Below are 702 nucleotides of genomic sequence, written 5' to 3'. Positions count from 1 at the left end.
AAATCCTTGCCTTGTTCTCTCGACTGGACGCATGATAGAGAATGAGAAGGACGACGATGACTGCCATCGTGAAGACCAAAGTGCCTGTGAGAGTCCAAGTTATGACATCTGAAAATGTTGACGCATATTAAAGCAAAGACACACATACACCAACATGCGTAAATACACACATGCATGTATAGAGACATATGGTCAGTTATTTACATGCGCCTCTTGAACTCTGTGACCAACGGAAGGCGTGTGAATGAATGCCGTAAGGCCACTAATGCCGTAAACTTCAGTTGTTTTCCTTCTCTGATGAAGAAATACTGAGTGGATGTACGATGTCTCGGCCCGTAGTTGGAACTCGAACCCGACCGTCGTTCATTTGTGGAAAAGCAACTTCAAAAAAGTGCATAATACACCAAATCCTGAACAGATAGATAGTGTTTATATTTCATATGTCATCATTAACATTTTTTTTTTTTTTTATACAAAAATCACGAATGTCTAGCCCATTGCCACAGAAAGTTCCACTAATATCGAGAGGTTTGCCATGACTTTGGACACCAACTACGCTATAATGTTAGGATGAAACCACATGCATACGTCTTTGAATGGGCCCAATAGTAATGGATGGATAAAAAGCACATGCAATTCGCTATGTATTTCTTGGTGTTCACCCACCTTGTTTCTGGCACTGATCTTCCTCTTCGGTCTCAT

The 702-nt window shown here is 41.0% G+C and overlaps 1 protein-coding gene across 1 annotated transcript in view; it reads right to left on the bottom strand.

Annotated features, from left to right (window-relative positions):
- Positions 1-702, bottom strand: part of LOC119586406 — a 3,594-nt gene that overhangs the window by 1,358 nt on the left and 1,534 nt on the right. Inside the window, exon 4 of the mRNA XM_037935128.1 lies at positions 11-108. Coding sequence (XP_037791056.1) covers positions 11-108 — 98 coding nt within the window. The remainder of the gene's footprint in view (positions 1-10; positions 109-702) is intronic.

Source organism: Penaeus monodon, chromosome 21 (genome assembly GCF_015228065.2).
Source record: "Penaeus monodon isolate SGIC_2016 chromosome 21, NSTDA_Pmon_1, whole genome shotgun sequence".
Taxonomy (NCBI): Eukaryota; Metazoa; Arthropoda; class Malacostraca; order Decapoda; family Penaeidae; genus Penaeus; species Penaeus monodon.
Note: the sequence above shows the minus strand (reverse complement) of the source record. Positions and strands in the feature narration are given on the sequence as shown.